Source organism: Geospiza fortis, unplaced genomic scaffold, assembly GCF_000277835.1.
Source record: "Geospiza fortis unplaced genomic scaffold, GeoFor_1.0 scaffold97, whole genome shotgun sequence".
NCBI lineage: Eukaryota > Metazoa > Chordata > Aves > Passeriformes > Thraupidae > Geospiza > Geospiza fortis.
This window is the reverse complement of record NW_005054343.1, coordinates 1787022-1810510: the sequence shown is the minus strand read 5'-3', so window position 1 is coordinate 1810510 and position 23489 is coordinate 1787022. Positions and strand designations below refer to the sequence as shown.

The 23489-nt window shown below is 38.5% G+C and overlaps 1 protein-coding gene across 1 annotated transcript in view; it reads right to left on the bottom strand.

Annotated features, from left to right (window-relative positions):
* Window positions 1–23489, bottom strand: part of SMPD3 (sphingomyelin phosphodiesterase 3) — a 69811-nt gene that overhangs the window by 31872 nt on the left and 14450 nt on the right. Inside the window, exon 2 of the mRNA XM_031058388.1 lies at window positions 1963–3587. Coding sequence (XP_030914248.1) covers window positions 1963–3294 — 1332 coding nt within the window. The 5' untranslated portion in view covers window positions 3295–3587. The remainder of the gene's footprint in view (window positions 1–1962; window positions 3588–23489) is intronic.

Here is a 23489-nt window from a genome sequence, read left to right as displayed (position 1 = left end):
TCCTGCTGACTTCAAAAACAAACCAGGCTTTCACTTTCTGCCTGTAGTTTTTGTCTCTGGAGTCCACACCCACCCAGTTTCTGACTAAGCACCACATCAAGAAAGACTAAAGCCTCTAAACCTACTTTATTTCAAAGACAAAATTAAATAATTATTCCTACTCTATGTTGCTGCTGTCATCAAAGAAATGAAATATGTACAATTGGTCATTTAATGTACAATTAAGAGAGAAAATAAATTCATGTTAAGATACACTTAGAATGAAAAATATTTTAGGTATGGAAAAAAAGTATATCAGAATGACACAGACAGGGGGAGAAACAGTGTTATGGCTGGGCAGAACTCTGTTATGTTCAAAAGAATGGAGTCATCTTTGGAACTTTATAATAATTGGCCTTTATTCCCTGCTCAACTGTAACATTATTTAACAACTTGGTTCCATAATTAAGTTCATCTTCCCAGTGGAATCTTGAAAAGAGGCTTAATTTTCTGCAAGAGAAATGGAGACATTGCAGCCTGCCTAGCAGGGTGGCAAATCAATGACTCAGCAATGGGCAGTTACAAACAGATTGGTTTTAATCTCTTAATCCCCAATATATGCATATGTTCAAGGGTAGTCTTTGTGACCCCAGAAATATTTATACTGCCCAAGATCTATGTTTATTTTTTTGCTTGCGGCAATTTGTGATGAAAAAATAAATTGTTGCTGTTCATAAACATATAAGAGTGCAACACAGAGAGCTTAGACCCAGTTTTTAGAAACCTGTATTCAGATAGGGATTGGCTTTTGTTTATGTCAATGTACATGAAATACTGAACTATTATCAGAACTAAAATTCTAATATTTGGGGGTTTTCTTACACAAGTCGTGGTACCAAAAGATTTGCTTTGGTTAACAACTACAAATGGAGTACAAAGCCTCCCACTGATCCCTATTTACAATCCATATTCTTAATGGTTGTTAATGGCTTTTGTTGAGGACTTGTGACTAGAAAGTACATATAATTTGAGCATCTAATGTACTTTGCCAATATTAGAAAATAAGTTCAGGATTTAGTTAGTGAAACCCATTCCAAACTGTGACTAAATCACAAAATCTGAAATTCAGTATTTTGGACATTTTCAGATCTTTCTAGGTTTGGGTCTACAGACTTGGATCTCTGGCAAAAATTTTTTGTTCTTGATAATTCACCAATTAGAAAAGCCCACTTTCCAGTTTAGAAAGAGCACAGCCAGATACTCCCAAGAGTTAAGCATGAGCAGCCACTAGGTGTTGGAAAAGTAAATGCAGACTTTCTGCTTTTCATGATTTACAGACATACAACCCCAGGCTTCCTGTTCTCTCTACCATTAGTTAATTTATGTAAACTGTGTTAATAATGCAAAAAAGCTCTGCACTCCCCAGTGTCCCAGGCATGTTTGTCTTGTTTATTCTTCTTCATATCTCTCCTTACTAATTCTTTTGCAAGCAAGAGAGCAGAGTAGCCATACCTTTCACTGCAATTCTTTCAGTTTTATTATACTGACATTTAGACATTTGATTGTCTTTTGATTGCCAGACAAACACACAACGAGCACAAGCTGGTTTCCAACAGTGATGCTCATTGTACTGTACTCATGTCATGAGGCTTAGAATTTATGCATTTTCTTACAGAGATTTCTGTAAAGAAAGAAATTAAAATATCATGAAAATCACTTCAAATTTTGAGTCTTGAAATTATACTTGAGTTCTACCTCCAAAAGTCCCTCATTGTTTCAGACACATCCATCATTTTAACACAATATTCAGGCTACAAATCCCATAAAGATTATATCTATAACCCATTAGATTGTATTAGGAAATCTAAATGTTAATATTGCCTCTGTTGTGGTCTAAAGAAATGCGAAAATAATGTAACTTTATAACTTGCCACATATTGACTTGCTCCAAGTCAATACTTGGAGCTTCAAAAAGGCTCTTACCTTGAGAAACAAGGCTCCCTTGGAAGCCAAGGAGTCCATTCCTCTTCCATTGGGGTAACAGTGATAGGCAGCATCCATAACAGGATAGCGGCTGGCAAAAAGTAGACCACTGTTCACAAACTTAAAGCTACAGCAGCTGTGGCAGCTGTAGACCCCAACATCATAGACAATGTATTCAAAATAGTGATGGAGCTGCTCTTTCAATTTCTCCGCAGCTCTTTTGTCAAACACTTCCTGCAAGCACAGAAAGTCCAGGTTGGCAGGGAAGAAAGCAGAGATCTCATGATCAAAGGTCTCATCTGTGTGTTTCTTTTTCCGCACTGAAGTCTTCTTCATGATTGAAGCTTTGTAGAGGAGCTTGTTGTTGACAGTGCTTTGGTCCACTGTGCCATCTCCAACACGGACTTTGACTAGGGACTCTCGTGAGGCAGAGCAGCTGTCTAAACTCCCAGAATCTCCTTCCTTCTGTTTGTGGTTTGGTGTTTTTGACACCTCTGCATCACCTTCCAGTGGGGGCTCTGCTGGGCCACTTGCATGAGCCTGGCCATTGACGGTGTCTGCTTCTGTGTCTGACATGTGGCCATTCTCCTCTCCATTGATACGGACAATGCAAGTGTTTTCTTCTCCCTCGTGTGGCTCTCCGCTTCCACCTTTATCTTCTCTGTTCTCCTCGCCGTTGTTTGAGCCACAGTTATCTCCTTTGTACTCCATTGATGTTGTCCTTTTGATGCCAGCACTAACAGTGCGGTTATCTCCAGCCTGCGGGGAGACCAGGCTGCTGAAACTCGCTGCACTGATGGATGTGTTGGTAGGAGAATCTATGTATATTTTAATCTGCGGCCTGCTCGCCCCATTGCGGATCCTCCGGCCGATCTCTTTAGCCCTGGCCTGTGTGTTGAAAACATTATTAAATCTTGCCAGAGAATCGGGCAGCAGGCAAACGTTGGCACTGCCAAAGCAGAAGCTTTTCCCACTCCCTGCTGCCTTCCACTCAGTGAGCAGTGTGGCTCCATTGGCGTGGTTCTTGTCTTTCAGCCTGGAGTAGATATAGGGCCTTCTGGCTGACTGCAGAGGCGACCAGAGCAAGAAGCCAATCAGAGCAAAAGGAAGAGAGGCCACCAAGAGTGCCAGGTAGATGGGAGTGGTGATAATGATGCAGAGTGCGTGAAAATAGCATGGGTCATCTGCTCTTTGACGTTTTTCATAGGTTGTTGGAACAAAAGAGCCCACGAGCCTGTCTGCTAGCCAGTAACATGGGAAAATCAGGCCCCAGGAAAAAGAATGCAGAACTGACAGAAAGCTGTTGGGAAATGGAGAAGTGTATAAAACCATTGCAACTCAGTTATGACAACACTTCAGGGCCTACTACATGATGTCACTGTGTCAAGCATCCATAAGAACACTGGGAGAGGGATGGGGAAAAAAGGTCTGGTCAGGAGATTGTTGGGTTTTTTTTCCAGTGGGAGTCAATAACAAAACTTTAAGAGCACCATTTCACTGTGTTGGAGTAAAAATGAAACAAGGCCACTGTTTTCGTCTGGCTTTTTGGCATCTGTGTTTGTCAAAGGATGTCATTGTTCACTGGGGGCTGCCATAATGAAACTCTCCAGAGGCAAAACAGAAACCTGTAAAAACGAAAGACAAAACACATTGGAAGTTTAAGTAACACTTATTGGAAATTTAAAGCAGATTGTTTTTCTCACAACAATTAAAGACTTATTACATATACTGTATTTGGATGGAAATTGGAAAGATTGGATCAAGGGAGGATGTGAGACCTTTTTGTTTTCTTTCAATTATTAGCTCAGCAAAACTTCACCAATCTTATGCAACATGTTTGAGTTCAAAGAAATGAGGGACAAGTCAAGAGCCAAATAACAAATGCTTGGCATTTACTCAGTGCCAAAGGCATTTTGGGATGTTGATAGTAGGGGCGAGCCTGGCAGATTTGTTTTTCTGGATGATTTTTAGGATCCTTCAGTAAAAATGCTCAAAAGCAGCTCTGGTATCTATGCATCAGATAGGAAAAAATTAACCTAAAACCTATTCAATTATGTAATTACCATTAGAAAAGAAAAATCTCTAAAGAAGTTTTTCTGTTCTACTGGGTGCTTAAAATGCTTTATAAAAGCCCTATTTACATAATCACTCAGCAGACCAGAAAGATTCCTGTTTACAGCAGTGCCAAGGGTAAACAGAACGTTGTGTTTGGGATCTGTGAAGTGAGGACAGCCTTATATTCCAACTTTCAGGCTGACAGCCTTCCTGGTGAAAGGTGTAGCAGTGTTGCAGAATATAAGGTCAATTTGACTTTTACTATTTTAAAATAACAGACCAGAAGAAAATGCAAAAGCCCAATGGATCCATAAAAAATTGCCTAATTAAGTCTCCAATAGGTGTTTCCTTGAGCATATGACGACAGGATGCTACAACTCCCTGGGGAACATGAAACCAAGGGACAGTTTTGTAGATAGAGCAGTCAATGCCTGCTTGGTGATGTGCTGAAGTAAAAAAAAACAAAAAAAAACCCAATCAATTATTCTATACAACTCTTGCCAGTTCTATTACGGACTGCAGTATCGATAATTTACAAGATAAATCTACAAGATAAAGCTGTCCAGCAAACCATGAAACACCCAACTAAAACAGCTTCACAAAAGCCATTATCCAGATTGCGGAGACATACTGTGTAAAAGGAATTCATGCTTACTGCAGATCCAGCATACTATTGTGTATTTGTAAAAATGGAAGAAAAATTAATGCAATCACAAATCTTTCCATGGGATAAGATTGCACGGCACATGTCACAAAGCAAATTGGTGTGGACTGACGTTTGTTTTAACAACTTTTAGCAAGAACGTGATTCTCTGTAAACACTAAAGGCTGTGTGATGTTTCAAGGCCACATTGGTGACTCCTACACTTCCTCTGTCTCAAAAAGGGAGAGTATCTTTCAAAATCAGGAGGATTGTCGACCAGGTGCCAGCTGCATTTCTCAATACCAGCCTGCTGAAGTGAGGAGTCAATAAGGATCTAAGTACACACTTGTATTCCATGCATTTTATTCCATGAATTCTAAGAGAATACCCACAACTTATGGCACAGAAGCACAAAAACCCTGGCACCACAGCAAGCTTTAAAATATAATAGCTGGAAAAAGGGGAAGAGGGTATCATTAGCTGGATGTCCTTTAAAGTTTTGCATATTGCAGACAGAAGACATAGGCATGTCAAGGTCCTAATTAAAAACCCTCTTCTTGCAAGGAAATGATTATCCTGACTTACTAAACTTACAGATGAAAGCGATCACAAAACTTGCCAAAGCTCTGTCACAGACTCTCTGGCACACACACAAACAGGAACTAAGTTTCCTACTCCTTGCTAGAAAATCCTATGCACTCTAGTGCCTCAAAGCCACCCCAAAAGAAAGAGAATTAAGAGGGTCATGAGAGACAGATTTTATCTCAACAAGATCTTAAGGGGTGAGGGAAGGCACCATGTGAGTCAACAGGAACTTGGAAAACATGACGTCAGTCACATCTCTCCTAATGCAATGGTTTAGATGGAGCCTAAAGCTAAAGTGCCTAATTCCTTGTGATGAAGGGTATTACTTGGTAATCCAATGCTTTATTCATAGGGGTTTGGGAGATTAAGGGAGAATTTAAGATATTGCAATGAAACAGATATTTTTGTATGCTACAAAGACGTAAACGGCAGCGTTTTTTGGTGGTTTTTATTACTCTGTGAGTGTTTGAAGGCTAAAAATAGACTTTATTTAATTTTTTTTTATGGTGGCAGTATGGAACATCTCAACTTTAGTGATCACAAGACATCAGGCAGAAAGGTTTCAAAGATTTTTATGATCATAATTATGCCCAGAAGTATGATGGAGACATCATAGATCAAAAGAGATGTTTCTAGCTCCAGCATTGCTTGCAAACTAAATAAAGGACAATACAAGTCAACAAGTGATAGGAGAAACAGAAGAAAAACAACAAATCTTACAATAATCATGTTATGAGAATAGTCTAGAAATGGTCAGAAAAGTTTTAACTTCCTTTTGCTTAGAAATTAAAATACACATTCAAATTCAGACAACTAAACTTTCTTCAAAAGTGATAGTAATATCACCTATATACAGTAAAACTACAGTAAACTTTATTTTTAAAACTATAAGTAAATCACTGTCACAGTGATTTATTTAAACAGTTATTTATTTAAAAATAGAATAAAACTGCTGAAGTGGCTAACTGATTTGGAAAATTACCCTATGGGCAACTTCACATCATAATTTACATATATTCATTAAAACTAGCATTTCTTGAATCCTGACAGTTGGTTTCCAGTGAAGATTGTACCAATATTTATCTAAAAATGAATTCTAGAAAAGCAGTTTATTTAGGCTGCGGTTTTACCTTGATTTCCTTATTGTCATTGTAATTTCAATCAAAGAAAACAGTCGTACAAAAATGATCCCACTAGACCATGTGAAACCGCAAAAATTAGTGTTTGTAACTGAGCACAGGTGAAATGAAGATCTGAGGTAACTGAGGGAATTCTCACTCAGGCTCTCACGTCATTCAGGCTTATTAGACAAACCACAACTTAATTTTTGCTTTCCTCATTGTTCTCATCTGGTTTTCCTCCCAGACACACTTCATAAAATCTTCCTTCCCTTATTCAGTGTTGTTCCCCTGATTATTCTTATACATGCTTTTAATTAGAGTCTAGTTCAACAGCTAACTAACCTTCTGGAAAAAACCCACTCCAAAAGGCCAAAACCACATGAACTGCTTTCCATGCTTGATTACATGGCTGTAATTACAGAGACGCAGCCATCTCAAGGGGTCAGTGGCTCTAATGAAGATATTTCCTTGTTCCTCTGTGATCACTTCACAGCCTGATGTTCTGACTGAAATCCTTTCATCCTGGCTGGGACTCATTCCATGAAGGAGTTCACAATGCAGGCTAAGGAAATTTAAGTAGAACTTACTGGCTCACCTTAACTTCCACTTGAATCAATAACAATTTGAAGCTTAGGAAAATCTTTGTAAAAACTTAAGGAAAACATGGATCCTCTTTGGTATGAGAAGCTGAATTTGGTGAATCACTGGTACTGATGAATAAAGCAGAACCCATTCAAACTAAGGATTTGGCAGGAGAAGAAGGGAAGGAGGACAATGTTTTTGCAGACTTGCCATTGCAACATTCATTTACCAGTTTCTGCCTAAACTCTCTCCCTCCTTTCTAAAGAAGGTCATCAAACACTGCCAGGCTGCTCTGCACCTTGTCTCTTTGTCCATAGGCAGCCAACAGGCAAGAATCAGCATAAACAAGATGTCTAACTTAATTGAGCTAACCTGTAAAAAATAAAATACTAAGAAGTGTGAATTTACAAGTCTCCCTGAATAGCAGAGAAGTCAGCAGTTAAGCACATGTCTGCAGTAAAAACCCCAAAGCACCCCCACAAGTCCAGGGAGCTGCTCAAGCCTCAAGCCTTTGTGATGATGCAATCAATTTGTGTGTGAAGCAAGGAGGTGCTACATTTTCTTAAGGAGTCCTTGGAATCTCAGTGATGCCTCTGAATGTCTCCAAAGGTGTACATTGAAGGACATTTGGCACTGTTATTAACCACAGGTGAAGGGAGCTGAACCAGGGCTGGAGCCCATTGGTCACAGTGCTGGAGCTGGATCAGCTGTGCCCAAGGTACACCCAAAGGACAGTGTGAGTGGGAGTCATCCCTTTCATCTGACAAAAGATTGGCTGCACCTGCAGAGAAACTGGGCTGGCCTGGTGCCCTGTCTACCTCCTCACCCAAAATGGGAGCTTTTCTTTCAAAGTGCTGAAAAGTTGTTTGTGATCACACTGTAAAACTTACTCTGAGCTTTACAGTTATGTGGGCCATGGCAGCAGATTCTCATTTCCAAAAGCAAATCATCTGAATTTGGTAGTCCCAGATCATATTCCTAGGCCAAAAACCATACCCACACACCTTCTGCTACCTAAATAAATTGGGTTATGTTTTAAACTTAATAAATATATATAAATTCAATTATGTTCATGTGTGGAAACACAGGTTAAAAAAAGATCTTTACAATTATAATCCATTTAAAAGCATTAAAAACATGTCAGTTTTGTCCCTTTTTTTCTTTCAAAATGGATGAATAATTGAAGCTGAATGCATTATTGCAGAAAACAATCATCTTTCATATTCCTGCAAGCAACACTGAGTCTACCCTGACACAAGAGATTATACTTGCTCAAAACTTACATCCAGAGTCATAAATGCAGAAGGAACACATCACATCTCTCAAGCCTAGGAGAGGTTTATTCTTTACTTCACACATACAAACTGCACTCCAACAATGAATGCTGTGTTTACACACCAGCTGTACTAATTGCCCCCTGGAGGCCTGACCCAAACCCAGAAAACTTCACCAGTACAGCTCCAAATTCTGAAATACACCTCCAAAGCTTTGTGCTCTCTGTGAGTGCACCAGTACCAGCCTGTGAACATCAGCTAAATAATCAAATACAAGCCATGTGGGAACTTTTTACAAGGGCATTTAGTTCTACTTCACTGGAGGGCATGAAGACTCATCTGAAAATCTGGACTCCATAAACTTTCTTCAATTATTTTTATTTCAGTGGAAATAGAAGCAGACTGACAGTTTCTGTTGTATTTGAGAGGGGCCAATGCCACGAATGCCTCTAAAAATATCATGGTTATGCAAACTAAGTAACAGCAACCAATGTCAGTTCTGATCTGCAAGGACATTACTTTGAAACATAAATTTGACTGCATTGTTAAAGTAGCTACTTCAGAATTAATACCAAAAAAATCCTAATCAGCAGAACTGTCTCTTCTTGTACAGGGGACAATTATATATTTCCAAATTATCAATTCCTATTTATGGCCTTGGGAACTGGTAAGAAGTAGGATCAATACCATATTGATAGATGAAAATAACTTCAAATACAGAGACCTCTAGATTTGCAGAAAAGCTTTGCTATCAGGCAAGATTTAGACAAAAAAAAAAAGTTAATCTGACCACTTGGTGATTTCACTCAGCACCTGGAAAGCTAAACATTCTCTGTTTTGAGACCTTATTTGGTGAACTTCAGTAGTGAGAGAACTGCAGCCTACAAAAGTATGAATCTATGACACTAAGCTCTGTTTATACAATAGAAACAGAATGGGTTTTATTTACAAAATCACCTTTTAGTGTGCTTTAGCCTCGTATTTTACAGGAGCTGGAGTAATTCAATAATGGCTAAATAAATCTGATCCTTGTAGATGGTTTGTTTAACAAAACCCAGTGAGATGGAACAATATTGGCTTTAGGTGCACAAGACAGAAGTGGAGATAAAATTTTCCCTACTCATCTTTCACCATCTAAATCCTACAGAGGTCTGACTACAGCCATGCCTTGCCCATAAATTAGCAGGGGTACAGACTCCCTGTAAAATAAAAAGCTGTACTTTCTCAAGCAGCACTTTGAGCCTCCAGGCTTCTGGTTACTCCATGACAGCTCAATAGAAGTATAAAGGAATCATTTTTCCCCAGAGTGGATATTTTTATACTGTTGAAATTGTTCTTAAAGGTGCCAAAGAAAAGTTATCTTAACCTACAGTAAATCCAACACAAATTACTGCCAATAAATATCTGTTCCTCTATAAAAAATGCTTACCTATAATTCTCTAAAATACTTTATAAAGGAAATTAAAATACAATGTGACTGAATTAAAACACAGCTACTCTTATAAAGAAAATTAAAGTACATTTATTAATTTTCTACTTATGGAAAATTGGAAAACAGGGCCTTTGTAACTTGGATAAGTTTTCATGGAAACCCCAAAACTAGACTCCTTAACTCACAGTTTCCAGCTCTACTGACAAAGGCGTATTTCCCCAGGACCCAGAGATCTAATTGTATGGTGGCAATCATAAAAAACCCAGCATTGCTCAAAACTCAGCACATAAATACCAAGTCCTTCCCCCAAAACTTGCTTCCATGTCAAGCCACTCTGACAAAAATGCAAGAATTCAAACTCAAGCTTTCTACAATCAAATTGCTCCAAGATAGGCTGAGTACTTTTGTTGCATATTTTCATACAGCCAACCACACATCTATCGAAACTCTCATTACAAAGAAAAAAAAAGACCCACCAGCATAAAAATCAACCCAGAGCACTTGACACTTTCAGCTTTTCAAAAGTGATAGGAAATTCAAGCAAAAATATTACATTTACTTATTTGTAAATTCATGTCACTGCAATACACCTGTAGACTAAAGTGTGCCAATCCTCTCATATTTACTTCTTACAGAGTAATACATAAAAGAAGACAGAAAGCAATATGTGATTTTTTAAATTATCCCATCCAATCACTTAGCACTCTAAAAGAACACTTGTTGCCATCTTCACATAAAGCATAGCTAAATTTAGCTCAGATATTACAAAGCGACTAATCTCTCAAATACTCAAGAATGAATTATTTAAAACCACAAGATCTGTGTGGTGACTTGTCTTAAAACCACCCCTAAGAAAGCAGGGAGAAGGTTTATTGTGCAGGTTTATTCCAGGAAGACTCATGGCTTGTTCTAGCGACGAGGTTTCGCTGGCTCCTCCACAGTAGCACACTCATCCTTGCTAGGCTGGGCAGCTCTGGGGGAACAGGGATATCTAAAAAGACCCATATCAAGAATCTTCTGACCCACTTCACATTCTGCTGCTACACATCTGTACAGACACCCCTGCAGAAGCCTGGGGACAAGGGGCTGACTGCAGGTCTCAAACACCGATAGCCATGGAGCCAACAAGGATCGCTGGCAAGGACATGCTGTGAGAAACAGTGGGGTGGGGCTGGAGAAGGGGCCATAGGGGAGGTAGGGCAGTACTTTTCTGGGACAAATGTCTTTGTTCTGGGTCCTGGGAATAAGCACAGTGTAGCACAGCCATGGGGTTGAGGTCAAGAAGCAGACATGGACCAAAGGCCATCTCAGTAGGGGGAAAACAAGACCACCTCTGACCCCCAAAGGGCTCTGACCCATTTCCAGACATGCCAAGAAGAATGAACTGCACATTGTAACAGCTTGCATAGAAAGAGAGAAAGCTACCTTGAGGGCAGAGAAAACTTATCTATAAAAACCTACCTCCACAGAGCTCCGGTGTGCCCGTCCCAGGCTGCTGGGTCAATGCTGGAGCCAGCACTGCTGATCTTTCTGTCTCTCCCTCTCTGTTTCCTTCTACCCTTTATTCAAAATCCACCACTGTGTTTACATGGGAAGATAAGGGACTAACATACCAATTTCCATGCCAAGTGTATAATTTACCAATAGAACTGTCTTTTAAAAGCCTCTGACATTTGCGGTTCCTTCTCAGCCACAGGCGTATACAAATCTGGGTGCTTCCCTTCCCTTCCACAACCCTGCAATGTCTTTTGGAAATATGTTTGCCACCAAAATGGCATTCTTGAAAAAAATCTTCTTGACTCTCACAAGAATGCAAAACAGAAGGACTGCAATATGTTTCCCACTTGTCCTAAAACTTCCTTCACTTTTTATTAACCATTGCATTACGCAGAAGATGCTGATCCTTCCTCTTCACCTTCCAAGACATCCTGACAATCTGAGAACATACTCAGTCTGTTCTGGATGCCTCACTGTTACAGCACAGGAAGCAATGTTCAGCCACAAAGCAACCTTTGAAGTCTTCTGACATTGCCTGATAAGAACCAGGTTTCTGGCATTGAACATTAAATTGCCCAAGAGTCTCCCATATTTTCTGCTGGCAGAACAGATCCTGGCTCATGCCTCGACACTTTCATCATTTCAGGTTCCAGGTTTCAGAGATTGCTACTCTTCAGACATCACTGCTTTTTTACACGAGTTGGGAAAGGACTTGGTAGGAAAAAAGTGAACACAAAATTTGAGGTGGGATAGGGAGAGGAAGGTCTTATTTCTGAGCCTGAAGCTTTTGTATCTCTGTGGAAAAACAAGAATAAAGGCTAATCTCATTTTTTGTAGTATACAAAATGTATGTTTAATCCTTAACACACCTGAAATATCAAAATTGAACTGCTGTTAATCAAAGTGGTCCATATTTAGAAAAGAAACAGAGGAGAAGCTATGCTAAATACCCAACATTCTACCACTTCTAAATCAAGAGAGTAGCATAAACCAGTAACACAATCTGGCAAAAATCTAAAAGAATAAAACCAAGGAATGAATGCAAATGAGCAGCTACTTTAGAGGGGTATGCATATGCATATATGGATACAAAGTTCACCTCACTATTCCGTGGACTTTTATTTCCTTAAAAATACAGCAGATATTTGTAGTTTTTTCTGTTATTAAATGCATTTTTGAAGATCAGAGCAATATACAGATATTTCATTTTACACCCCATTTTTTATTTACTCTTGGAACTAGAATGAAATCAGAAAGTTTCCTATGTCCAGAAGAAGCAAGAGGGACAGAGTGTTTGCTTCCGTCTAAAACTACCTTCTGCAGTGTTCTTATGTGATCACCAACAAATGGAGTAACTAAACCCTTCTCTGAGCCATCAGCAGAAAAAAAATTGTTTAAATATTTAATATGCTTTAAAAAATGTCAGTACTGAGTCAAACTATTACTAGTTTTTTATTGTGACCAAAAGTAAAATGTTTAATTGAAGCAGCTGCTCCTTAATAAATAACCAGAAGCTGAGAGCACAAACGCGTGGTATTTGCAGATTAGATTTTCATGCATGGCATTCCAGGCATGATCTTTTCATACACTTGAATATAAGACAAGTTAAATAAGATCTCCGTCCAAATAACAAAACTGTAGAGAATCAGAAGTGATGATTCCAAAATAGATCTGAGCCTACCTCCAGTATAAACAGCTTGATCTCAGTATTAGTTTTAGGGTGCAAAGCAAACATCCTAGATCTTCCTGCTGCTTTTACTCACTCAGGTAAGCTTTACTGTCACAATGGTTCAGCAAAAATATACTAGGGATATATACTGCTATTTCAGGGAGGTAAAAACTGAAGTGCATTAAAATTTGGTCCAAATATGGTCAGAAAAAAATTTAAATTGCCTTTTTTTTAAACCATACTTCTGATGCATATTCACAGTACAAACAAACTAGTTTTAAAAGGTTGGTTTTAATTAAACTCTGCACAACCAATTCTACCACAGTGAGTTAAATAGGGGTTTGGTTCTACAAGACCTGCATTGATGTATTTGTGAAGTTTGTTTCATTCTTTGGACTTATTGTGCAATCCATTATTTACAAAGGCCATCCTCAGGCATGTAAATTATCTGTGTAAATTATTAGGTTCATGCAACTGCTAAACAGTACAGCATCCACACAGTAGAACTGTCAATAGCAATGCCTAAACTGTAGAGACTTTTGCTACATTTTCTAAACCAGCATAGTCTTGTCCTGCTATTAAATAAACTCATTTTACCCTATGATTCACTTCAGAATTCAATTTTTAAGAGTCATTTTGCAGAGCAGAAATACATTTCTAAAAATTCAATTGTCTTTAATAGAAAAGCAGGCTTTCATATATTGAATGCTGTGTTCTTGGAAGTGAAGCTCTTCAGCACTGAAATGAAAATCATATTTCAGTCTAAGTTTGCATTATCTCCTGCATGTCACAGAACAGTTGCCAAAGAAATGCCAAGGAAAAAGGTGCAAATTGTCAAAAGCAACATTTCTGATAGTGGTAATCTCTGTGGCTTTGGGTTAACTGATCCCCACTACACAGCTGAAGTTGTCACATACCAAGAGCCAAGAGTCCATGTCTTGAATGGTTCAGCTTCACTGATAAAACACAAATGTTTGGGGGTTTGGGTTTTTGTAATTAGCCTTATTAGCTATTAGTTCTATTTCTATTTCTGCTGGCTGCCCCTAGCCTGTGCTACACTTTTCAGGACACACATTTACTTGAGTATTGCAGGCAGAGATACCCTTTGTTTATTAGCCATGGCTTTTACTCCTATATTGTCTTAGTAGGACTGCTCCCAGAGATAAATTTGCAATTTTGTAATTCCCAATGCATATTGGGAAAGTGTCAGAGAACTGTTAGACAGAATAATATTATTTGTATAATTCTGATTATTTTGCACCCCAAATTTTGTACAATTTGATGTAGAGGGAACATACTGTTAATATCTTACATAATTCATCCTGATCACTTAAATAGTTTCTTAAAACAGCATCCCCTGGATGCCAGCTTTTGAAGTGTTTAACAAGGTATACATAAAGAGGATAATAATTATAATGGGGGTGTAATGAGCTTCACTATCAATGGGAGTCAAAGTACAGTAGATTTTTATCTCAGATAATTATTGTTATGTGCAGTAAATGCACCAGCAAAACTGAAGAAATAAAGCCTTTGGATTACCTCTAGTGAAGATAATTCACAAAAGAGAACATTGATTTTTATTCTGACTTTGTTCTATGAATCTGACAGGTGTTCAGCTCCTAAATCAGGGGACTTGAGACCTTGTGTAAGTGACATAAAACTGTATTGTACAGTAAACACAGCAGAACTTCCAATTCCACTGTGCCTTGGCTACAGGTGACAAGAAATCACTTATGTCTGTGCAATTAAACAGCAAACCTTTCACACAAAAGGACAACAAGTTGCAATGTGATCAGCAGACAGAAGTGCCTTAGCTGTGAGAAGCAGAGTGCTCTCCCAGAGACTCCTGGGGAGCAGCACAATCCACACTGCAGTCACTCTAACATGAATCTCCTTCTCCTAGGGAACAAAGGGCTTTCATTTACAAGTCACACTCATTCACCCTCGAGCCCTACAGCCAAAACCACCACGAAGTCCCTAAATGTTGCTGCTGCATTTTGTAGGAAGGGTATCAGGCTGGTCAGGGCTGAGCTCACTGAGCTGGCACAGAACACAGCACGGGTATCACCAGCTGGTTACTCTGCTCACTCTGCTTCAAAGGATTATTGATCTGTTGGCATGGACTGGACTACTGGCCAGAAGCTGTAAGGCCATTACATGCAAGATCCAGTCATTTCAACCTTCCAAAGACAAAAAAACTCTTCTAAGAAATTTTAAAAAGTTTGTGTTCTGGGTTGTTTTTTTTTTTCCTATGAAAAAAAATTGTATGAACAATTTTTCCTTTGTATCTCCAACTGTCTTAAGCATTTACACAAGTAATTTTGTAGCTGAGATCAAAATTGATCTCTGAATTTATTATCCTTAAACTAATTGAAAATTATGGCTGGTTCACTAAGGCAAAGAAGCCCAACTGGTAAGCACAGAAGATGGTAACACTTTGCTGCTCACTCAGCTGATAACAACTTGATTTTCAGCTTTATGAGAGACTGAGCAAACAACTCACGTCAGGCAGCTGGAGAGCTCCAGCCTAATCTTGTAAAACAGCGTTGGTAAACCACAAACCTGTCAAGGTGCCTTCATGTGCTGCTTGGTGTATTAATTATGCCATTAGCATACCATGTTTTTATGTACACCACTGGTAGATACATCAATAAAATTATAAGCAACTAACAGAAGAAAGGAAGGCATGAATAGAAGTAAATTCAAAGCAAATTCACTTCAGTTCCAAACCCACTCCTTCAGAATCAGAGGTGTTCTTTGAAGTCAACTGTAACTTAAATGCAGGTTTAAATAATTTTCCATTTTCTACATAAAATAAAACCTTAAATGATTTTCCATTTTCTACAACCCAGTATTTTTTGTGCTGCAGCATTATCTGAAAACAAAGCAGAGCAACAACAAATAAAAGCACTAATTCTATGTTTGTGAATATTTCCTGGAAACCAAATAGCTGCCTTGTTTTATCACATTCATCCCTCTTTTCAATTGCAAGAACTCTGGCAAACAAGTTTTGAGGAACCAACTGCTTTTGTAATTTACACTGATCTCTCCAGGCAGGCTGGGAGCTGCTGCCTGTCCTGCTCCATTGCAGCTGCTTGCTGTGGTTATGTAACACATATTTATGCATGACTTTTTATGTAAAATACTTCACAGTTCCCAGTGTATTTAAGTTAGGAGCCTATTTTGAAAGTTCTTCACCAAGTCCACCTACAATGGCTCATACCCACAAATCCACACAACAGATTTGCAACAAGCAATTCAGCCAGGCCTAACCCTTTCTCAGATTGTAGCTGTGGCTTTTCAAGAATGCCAAAATCAGCTACAATCAGGGTCAGTCTTTGAAGAAACTCATACTATTTATTTGTGGCAACAGCCATGTGAAAGAAGTGCTTCAAAGGAAAACTTGACTTGGTATAGGAAAAAAGATCAGGAACCTCTAATTCCAAAATACTCCAGGCAGCACAGACAGTGATTATTTCATAGGACAGAGCTCAACCCAAACCATTTCTCTACTATGTTGTGCTTAGTATAATATTTGAAAAGTTGAAATAACTCAAAGGTTTATTGGCTTCCTGAGGGGAAGTTTCTAAAATTAATTTTTAATTTTTCTAAATTTTTTTTCTACCCATGCATGGACCTTCTGAGCAACCTCCACACTGGGGCTCAGAAGACAACCTTCCTTTGTAATCTTGGGATATGTTTTGAAACATGTTTCAAAAAGAAGATTAACACTTATCAGTACCAGTGCTATACTTTAAGATAAATCTCCGAGTAAAGGACTTGAGTAGTACTGAACGAGGAACAATTGAGGATTATTTGCTACTGTGCCTCATACAAGGAGGCTGGAAGCTGATGAGGGTTATCAATTGCCATTTCAGTTTCACGGTGAGGCTAGGACAGACTTTACACTGTAATTCAATAGAAAAAAAAATCTTATTTATAAATAGATAATCTAGTAAACTTTCCCATCAAATACTAAAAGTAATCATGACACAAGACATGTGACTCTACTGGTTTGCTTTATGATGCAAACCTGTTGGCCCTAGTTTTTACTGATTTACTCGGTATTAAACATGTTTGTCCCCATTTCTTTTTCCCTATGGGCTGTGACCACATCTTTTTTTTCATTATAAAAATCCTTCAAATTATTTATATTTCTTCATATTTGGGGAATATAACTGAATTATTATTATTATTACTATTACTTTGGGGAAATTCCCCCAGCAGGAACAGGTTAGGTATAACTACAAAAGGAAAAACTAATCACCAACAAAATACTTTGCCACTCATGCAGAAGGAAGCTCAAATCTTATAACATGCCTTTCTTTTTTACTCTGCCTAATATTTTCTGTTTCATGGCTTTCTTTTAATGGACACGAAGATATGAGTACTGCTAATACCCCTTGTTTCTACTTATCTGTCTTTATACTGCATATGTCTGCTTTCAACATAGCACTTCTACCTGCTTTTAGGCTTCAAACTCTACCTTCAAAATATGCTAAATTAAAGAGGAATATTACAGGAAGGAACCAGAGATGTGTCTCATCACTAGCTTTGATCTCTCAGAGACAGTTAATTCCATCATTGCTATTAATTGGACTGCCAGGCCAGAACAAAGGGTGACCTCTCCACAGTAACCCAACACTGTAAATTTAAATAATTTGCATCATTTTCTTCTATTGTATCAGGAGGATAAACGTCATGACCAGAGTAATGACCAGGTTATGGCAGCCAGTACAGGACAAAGCACTGATTCAGAGACCTTGAGATGTGCTTCACCATTTGTGACATCTGTGTCACCCACGGTCCCAGCTCAGACCCTGCCTTTGCCTCCTTGCCCAGTGCACACCACAAGCACACACAGTGATCCAGAAACTTCCCAGCCAATAGCAGGAGCTGGGGAAAGGCTCAGAGCAGAGAGAAGTTCTGCTCCTGCATCTGCCCCCTGCCCCTACAGGAGCTTTTGAGCCTCAGTGTGCCCCTGCTCAGTCACTGTCCCCTCTGCCAGTCCTGCTGAGCTCTGTGCTGTGACAGACCTCAGATTTAGGCACAGTTTGCTGGGGAGTCACCTCCCTGGTCAGGACCCATGAGCTGTGAACCTCAGCTAGTCAGCATATCAGAAGAGAAGCTGTCCTCTGAAAATTGGCAATTTTATTTTCTGAGGCAACAATCAGCTGTGCAGTGCTACTCAAGCCACTCTCCCCACTGAGATCAGTGAATTTCTTGCCCTGTGTCTCACCCCTTCACTATAACCTTTTATGAGTGCAGTAACTGTCTATTTTGGTGCCTTTGATGAAAAAATTATTATTCATTGTATAAGATTTCCCATCATATATATAAAATCATATATTTCATACTCATCATAATAAAAATGGATGCATTTTCATCAACATAATTAATGTTTGTTGTATTATCACTCAAATAATTGCATAGAGTTGTAGCTGGAGAACACCACAGCTCTGAAATAGCACTCTTCATCTGTAGATCAATGCAAATGCAGCTGGTAATTCAGCTTTTGTGAACAGGTCATCAGCATGACTAGCATATTAACATCTCAGCCAAGGAGCAACACTTAGAGGCATTCTTTTAGAGGTTAATGAAAGGGCTTAATATGTACTTCAGCAGTGATTATTTCCAAGAAATTCGTTAAAGGCAAATGGCTATCACTTGAATTTTAATTCAAATTCTAATTTTAATCTGAGCAGTTACTGTAGGTGTTGCCTGACTGTTAAGAATATATTCCTGCTCCTGATCCCCCTGTACCCTGCTGAGATTTGTTCAAATTAATTGTGTATGGTGTTACTGATTAAATTCCCTGGGAAAAAACCACAGTACTCATATATAATGACTAATTCTCATGGCTTATTGATCCTAAGTTCAGAATCATTATGTCAGTGCAAATGCAGAATACAGGGAAGACAGATGCTATGCTTGGATCATAGAGAAGGCTCATACCAAGAGCAGCAGCTCACAGCAGCCATAACTATTTCACAATAAAGACATACACCGTTATCTACTTCATTTTGCATTCATTTCAGCTTCCCACTCCCACCCCCAAAACAAATTCTGACAAAGCAAATACACATACCCCAAAGAACCACTTGGAAGCATTCAGCATATTCATATTTTTCATTGCAAAGACCCTCACTGGAATCCTCCAGTGAATTGTCATTAGAAACAGATTGAAGAGCTTCAGTTGCAATGACCTAAGGGCTGAGGGAAAGATTCATGCAGCAGCTACCTGCTGCTGTGTAAGGGCTACAATTATTTCTCATATTCCTTCAGCTAGGCTTTGTCTCTTGTAGGGCAATCTTCACCTTTCAGTCTCAAAATTTTGAGGCCTTCTTAGAAATACATTCCCAGAAAGATCAGAGCCTTGAGGCAGAATTGCATCATCCCTGGATTGGTAATGCCCCCGGTAACTGAAGCCTCATTCACCAGCAAAGGCAGCCAGCTGACAGTTCAGCTACCAAAAGAGCAGAGACCATTGTGCAAAAGCAGAGACCCAGGATGACTCTTTCAAAATTAATTCTATCTAATTGCACCTGGGAATATAGTAAATAGAAGAAGGAATGAAAAGAAATCAATTCTTTCAAATTCTTTCTCTATCTTACTGTGGGAAAACATAAATGTTAGAGTCAACTCATCCCAGCCTTGTTATCTGCTAGGCAGAGGGCTCTGTCTGCTCAAAGGTGCTTCTCAGTCACTTCTGGGGTTTTCATTTTTAACCAGAGAAGGTTGGTTCAGTCTGAGTGTGCTGAAACTTTTCAGCTCATATTTAGTATCACACCCTGAGATACTGAAGATAAAATTTAAAGCACCATTAGCACTCAGTACAATCTACTAAATGATGTTAAAGGGATTCTTGAAAGCTGCTCCTTGTCTCCTGCAGACAGAAGAGGGGAACTTAGCAAGAGATAACCCTTTGCATGCAAATAGCAAAGCAGCATGAAACAATGAGAAACAAGAAAAAAAAAACCCCAAGCAACATTATATTCATAAAAATAATGCAAGAAGCTCCCAACAAAGCAGTAATGCTGCTTATTTAACCAGCAGGATATTGCTGCCTTTCACAGGAACAATGCTGTTACAATATCACTCAGAAATTCTGTGTTAAATGCTCTTCAGCATTTTTTTAAATGTTCAGTAGTGTGCATTGCTTGTCAGATTTTTTCTTTTATGTGTTTGCACTGGAAATGCTAACAAGAATTTTTTCGCCAACCAGACAGTTTTTAAACCAGATGTAGATAGTAACAGGCAAAGAACTCCTACCACTATTAAACAGTGCATAAGAGATGAAACAGAATCTGAATCTCTTTCTTTGCATGGGTTTGGAAAGAACCTGCCTTGGCAGAATCATTTGGCATTAAGAGGAAAAAAAAATTCAGAGCTCCACAAACACAGGAGAAATACACAAGGATTTTTTTTTTTTTTTGTAATTTATTCTGCTTTATTTTTTAATTTCTACCTCTTAACTTTCTGGAACGTATTATTTTGTGTTCTGTAGTTCCTATATTGTGCCTTGGCTTTATGGAAATGTTAGGTAACCCTAATTATTTGAATTAAAATTTCTGTTTCCATCTACAAAGTTTTAAAATAACTTTCCTTTCTGTTGTTCTAATTGTAGGGCATTTTTAAAGTTTTTAGGTAATTTGTTAATATTGTAAATTGAATAAGTATTGGTACTATATAAATTAATCACGACACATAGAAACAAATCTATCAATCTCTACAAGGCAAAAATTCTAAACAAATCAATAAGGTTTTACCTAAACTATATCTAAATAAGAGCTACAGGAGCTGGTCACAGGGAGGAGCTGGGACACCTGTTAAAAACCAATCAGGAGCACTGGAAAATTTATCCTCAAGAGGGAACTTACTCTGTGCCATACTAGCCACACTCATCACTTTACCTACCCAAGACTTCTTCTCTAAGAACTGATGAGCATGTAGGTCTGCAGCAACATTCCTGGATGTATTTGCATATATTAATATTGATAAGCAGAACTGTTAAGCTATTTTATCATCACTCCTGCAAAAGCTGTAGGAAAGAACTGGTGGAATCACTATAGTGTGTGTTTAACACTGCCAGTTCATGCTTCTTCACAGTGTTAAATTATTTTTATTTTATGATACAAAACCTTTCTAAAAGCAACAAAAAAGAATTTAAAGTAATCACAGATAATATGCAAAGAATAAAAAATCCTTAATCCCCAGTAGGAATATCTCTCTCTTCTTTGTACAGAGGAGGAGAAAGGGCCGGGGAAGAGGAATTTCCCTTGTGTAATTCTCTTCTGGAGATTAATTCAATATAGTACATGCCCCTGTGGATTAAGAAACTCCAGATTCATTAAGTGTACATACACCTGCTCACTGTCTCACAGATATGGAAAAAAAGGATATCTTTTCCAAGAGACACTAAGACAGAAAAAAGAATTGCACTCAAGAAGGAACTAAACAACTGCCTGTCCCCTTCACAGCAGGAAAACCTCCTTCTATTAAAATAAATGCTCCTGTAATGGCAGCTGATCTGCATAATGTTATGGTAACATGCAGTTCCTTTCTCTGAACAAAAGATGCTGTTTTTCAAAATTAACTTCAAATCAACCCACTAAAAATTGCTTACAATGAATAGCTGCATTAGTAGACTATCTATTCATAATTGTTAGTTTATATTTCTCTCAAAGATAAAGATAATTTATACAATAAAATGAAATGTTCCTTGTATCTCAGACTCATAGTTCTTTGTGCTTTGGACAAACATTCTTCAATAGCTTTGGTGTCACTTCCAAATTGGTAAGAGGTTTATACACAACCTGTGTGCCAAGCAGGGCTCATTTTTGCTTTTAGAAATGCACTTGGCAATAAGTAAACTGGAAAAATTTGCAACTCTTCTGAGTGAGTCCTGCTCTCAGTTAATTGTAAGTGCTCTTTCTTTTCTCCCAATTTGTATGCAATTCATTACACTTCAGCTTTTCTTCTTGGCCTTGATAAAACCTGACACAGTAGTTTTCTTTCTCCTTAATCAAGAATAGTTTTTACTTTGTTGTAAGGTTTTGGAAATTATTTTATTGTATTTGGCAAGGGAGCATACTTGAAGGAAAATTACTCTGTGGGCCTTTCTGCACCAGGTTTCTCTCTGCCTGAAATTGTGAGGCTTTGTATTTGATAACCCAGATGGTCCCTTCTAGTCTTGCATTCCTTAGAAAGGACACTGAGTACTGTAAACTGATGCCACATGGCACACAAAAATCACAAAATTCTTTAAAATGTCATGCAGCTACCAAGCAAGTTTTAGCCCCATTAATGCCATTTCACTAAAGGAAAAATACCATTTTCAAACGCAGTTTGTGTTAACAAGCTCTGAAATCAGAAGATTAAGTTAGTTTTACCATTAAACAAAGGTATAAATTCAGCATGTCTCCCCCAGATCTGCAGCAGCAGAAGTATGATTATTGAAAATAAATGAAATACAGAAAAACCGGAATTTTATTGGACATGATGATCCTAAAAATAGTCACCAAGATGTATTTTTGTGTGAAGATGGGTATTTGACAAGCACATGAAGAGTACTTCCCATCACTGTTGTTATGATCTACATCTTGTCTTCAAAGGCTTTACACCTTTTTGCAGAAACTCTCTTACTGCCCCACCAGGGTGGCAGCCAGGGACTGGCCTCACAGGGACCTCCCTCATGGATCCAGTGTAAGGAAAGAGCACAGCTGATTTTCTACCAGGAAACCCAGTTTGTAGCCCAGGAGCAGCATTTGTTCCTGTGCATATTCCATGGAATAACCTTCATGGAGTTATTGATAATGTGCAGCCCAAGACTGATAAGAACTTTCAACCTGACAGACAGCCCTGACTACACCAAACCACCCTAAGATGTGATGCCAAGGAAATAAATGACTTCAGCAAGGATCCAAGGCAGCATGGTTTACAACCTAGGAATAAACTAGGAAGGAAACATGAAGGAAAGCACCAAAAGCAAATCCAGTAAATATGGAGATGCAGTCTGGAACATTTAATACTCATTTGTGTAACAGTCAAGAAGGATCTGAAGCACTGCTCTGTGTCAGGCACCTCTTTCAGGGTCCCCTGCTCACATCTCATCCTTTTCAGGGATCCACATCAGGTATCCAGACATTCACTATGGCCTTCTCTTTACTAAGAATGCATTTGAGAGAGCAGGAGTGAGTTTGTAAGTAGGTTCCTATTAAGAATTAATTAAGATTGTTTTTCTGAACTTGTGAAACCAGTATGAGGTGTTATCAAAGGTTTTCCAAATGATAAGCCTTTCTAAATTACCCTTGCTTTCTCACAAGGGATTTTTCAAAGGCACAAAGAACATTTTGGTGCTCAAATGCCTTTAAAAATGTCTTTGATAGAAAGCCACCAGGGAAGTGAGTTAGTGTTACAGCTCTGGCTTTTCCAACACTACAAGTCAGCCCTTTGTTTCTCCTCTACAGAAAGAGCAACAAGTTTCTTGTAATTAAGAATTCCCCCCACACAAAGCATTGAAGGTGGGATTTTCTCATCTCCTTAGAAGTCAGTAGCTTAAATAAGTCTCCATCTTTGCTTTGTAGGGTTCACAGAGCTTCCATCATTGTCTTTTCAAACAAACTCTTCTAAGCATCTCTTATTTAAATCCTCTTGTATCAGCCCACAA